The sequence below is a fragment of the Nanorana parkeri genome, unplaced genomic scaffold (genome assembly GCF_000935625.1).
Source record: "Nanorana parkeri isolate BGI_ZX_2015 unplaced genomic scaffold, ASM93562v1 scaffold282, whole genome shotgun sequence".
Classification (NCBI taxonomy): Eukaryota; Metazoa; Chordata; class Amphibia; order Anura; family Dicroglossidae; genus Nanorana; species Nanorana parkeri.
In genome coordinates this window covers 874,331-877,592 of record NW_017306550.1, presented here as the reverse complement: position 1 = coordinate 877,592, position 3,262 = coordinate 874,331, and the positions used below count along the sequence as shown (strand labels likewise).

The 3,262-nt window shown below is 41.6% G+C and overlaps 1 protein-coding gene across 2 annotated transcripts in view; it reads right to left on the bottom strand.

Moving 5' to 3' along the window:
• EIF4ENIF1 (eukaryotic translation initiation factor 4E nuclear import factor 1) overlaps positions 1-3,262 on the bottom strand; it is a 25,526-nt gene continuing 22,264 nt past the window's right edge. Inside the window, exons 16-19 of one of the 2 annotated variants that reach the window (XM_018557403.1) lie at positions 2,915-3,041; positions 2,336-2,668; positions 756-915; positions 1-349 (exon numbers count right to left, since the gene is read on the bottom strand). In XM_018557403.1, the coding sequence (XP_018412905.1) occupies positions 121-349; positions 756-915; positions 2,336-2,668; positions 2,915-3,041 (849 nt within the window). In that variant the 3' untranslated portion in view covers positions 1-120. The remainder of the gene's footprint in view (positions 350-755; positions 916-2,335; positions 2,669-2,914; positions 3,042-3,262) is intronic. The other variant, XM_018557402.1, reaches the window with a different exon arrangement.

The window sequence follows — 3,262 nt, the reverse complement described above, 5'->3', positions numbered from 1 at the left end:
TTCACGGCCCATATCTAAACAAAAACAGAGTTGAGTAGATGCGTCTCCGGGTACAAGACACCAGCCATTCTCTGCCTGGAAGGGATCAGACTGTTCATCACCAGATCGTCCGGCTCCACTTCACTGTCTGTATTCAAGCTCATCCACACTGATCACTTTAGCGGGCATAGAGGGCAAGGGTTGCTGGAGAACATCAGATCCGAACCATTTAGCCAATCCAACAGGAGAAGAACTCCTCTGAGGACGCTGATCCATTATATGCACATTGGGCCGGTTTGACAAACCTTGTGACGACGCGTGCATGCCAGAGAAGTTGTGTGTGCCAGATGCTGGGGGGGGAAAAATAAAACTATGTTTTAAATATTATTTTAGAGTCAAAAATAAAGAATATTCCTTACACATCCTATAGTAGTGTAAATACATTGCAATATGAATTACTAGCTTGTACTACATGAAAAAGGCTGTCAGCATATTAAGCGGTTAGCCTGGAATATAGTTCTGAATTACAAACCAATAGTGAATAGGGCAAGGACACAAAGTGAGAACCTGCAGTTCACACAACTGCTAGCCACACGGGATAATGAGAAAAACAAAAAACCAAACCACACAACCCTTCAACAGCCCTCAAGAGGTGGCTGTCCCATTATCAAATGTAGCTGCACTGTAATTCATTTTGTATAATACACATAAAAGGTTTCTGTACATTAAAATATCCACCATTTTTCATCAAACATGAATAAATCTTAGTACCTGACCGATGCACGGACTGCTGCATCATTGCAAGTTGTAGAGGGTTTGTAGGGCGCTGATTGAGAAGTGGGTGCCCTGTAGGTGCCAGTGGGTAAAAGGGTTGACCAAGGACAGATGGTGAAAGAGCATGAAGAGCAGACAAGTCAATACCAGGAGGCAGCAGTCCTTAGGAAATTTGGAAAACAAAAAGTTAATAGAAACAAAAAAAAACAAAAAAAAACCAGAATGGGATCTATAAAAAAAACCCAACAGGCATACAGCATTTTCTAGAGGAAAGCTTAAACCCTCAGATTTTTTTAACATAAAATACTGTAATGTGTGCCTTACTGTAATCAATGGTAGTTTCCCTTCTCTTTGCTGCTCTTCCTTTTAAATCCGTATCTCTTCTCATGCTTGGGGAGAACTTCTGTTTTGCAGCAGGCTGCCTTGTCTCAGGAATGGATACGCGGTGTCTGTATAGGTTTGTATAGGCTTGTAACCTGAGCCAGCACTACAGGAAGAGGCCCTGAGCTGAAAAGGGAAGTTCTCCTCAAGCATGAGAAGACATGAGGATTTAAAAAAGGAAGAGCAGCAAAGAGAAGGGAAACCACCATGGATTACAGTAAGGCACACATTACAGTATTGGTTTATGTTAAAAAAATCTGAGGGTTTAATGTCACTTTAAGCAATGTCATCGAACCTGTAGTGCCGTCATGCATTCACTAGTGTATTATAAGACACAGGCAATAAATCGAACACTATTTAGCACACAGTATATTACATTACACCCCAGGTTTCAGAGTAGCCAACTTTGTAAAAACCTCTTCAGCTAAATGTTTAAAAATACAGTAAATATAATCTAGCAAAGGGGAACCAATTCACTAAACAGATTCCCAATAAGATTGTTAACGCAACATACAGCTAAAACTCAGAGTAATTTTAATTTCCATCTAAAATCAATAGATACCCTTGTGATAAACCATATATCCTTTGTATGCATCAGTGTCGTCTTCCTGAGATCCTGAGCAAATGTACAAATCATGAACAAAGGATACAAGCACTGACTGAAGTAGATTTGCCTAGGTAATATAGGACACCTAGAGCAATGCAGCTTGAACAGGGAACGGAAGAACTAACCTGTCTGCATGCTGTGTTCCTGTGACAGGAAGTCAGACACTTTTCTATGTAGAAAATAATTAGCTATAGGAGCAATAACTACATGCTCTTTCCTCACCATTACTGCACCAGTTTAAGGCCCCACTCGTTCATTCTAACCTTTCTGCTCTGGGTATGCTTCTCTGTGCATTGCTTACACAACATAAAACAAAAATAATATAAAGGATATCAGATTTTAGGGAACTCATTAATTGGACCTACACAGGATAACTACCCCTTTCACAGATATTTACTTTCCTTGTGCTCCCCAACTGGAATCCTGTGAAACACCCCTGTACTTTTTGGTATGTGGAAACATTCATCTCTCCCCCTTTCTCCCACAAGGCAACACATGGTACCCCACGATGAGGGGGGGGGGGGGCTTTGGGTTTTTGGAGGTGGCTAGCATGGTTAAACACAAAAAACAAAACCCCCACACACACCTACTGACCTGCCTGTAAGAGCGACAGATGTTGTGGAGGAACTCCCTGTGCCAGCATCTTTTGCACCAACCCTGGATGCAACTGATGGGATGGTCGAACAACTGGCGCAACAGGTACCTGGTGGAGAGGGCGTAGGAAGGAAGCTCCAGGCACCTGTGATGTCATAGTAGGAGTTTGCCTCCCAGTAGATTTGGGACGATAGTCCTGGTCTTTGGTGTAGCGATTCTGGTGGGGTAATGGTGGGGTGCAGCCAGAACGTTGAGATGCTGGAAATCTTTGTCCCAGCAGTGGAGGAGAAGTGCCTTGGACATGGTCAGATACTGGACTAGTTAATGCTCCATCTGTAAAAGAAAAAAAAATACCCCACAGACCTGAGTCTTAAAAGCTAACCGGCATGGAAATTTCTCAAAGTGACATTAAAGGCAAATCCTTTCTGCACAGGTTATAGCGATAATGTCACTTGTAATATTACAAAGCAATGTCGGACTATAAAAAGGGTTTTGGTGCACACAAAGATTTATATTTTTGGCTACCAAGATGTCTAGAGAAATATTTTTGCGCCCGAAATTCAGCGTTAAATGCATTACCTTCTTGTCCTCTTCGTCCCTCCTCTTTCCCATGAGCATTCTGTTTTCCCACAGGGTCATCTTTGCACTTCTCTTTGCTTTCATACATTTTGCGGATCACTGAGGTAGGTGTAAAGGATGGAGAAAGCTACAAAGAAAAACTAAAATTACTCTATGCTAGAGCAGGACAAAAAATAAAAAATTATATTATCCATCTATAGCTCTGTCTCAACATTGTGAATCCACCCATACACAATTTGTCAGCTACTTCACAGTATATGGCTAATCGTGATGCCAAATGATTCTCTGCAAGACCACATAAGCAAGATCATTACTTCATTACTTTGTCAAGGTTTGAAACGGATCAAT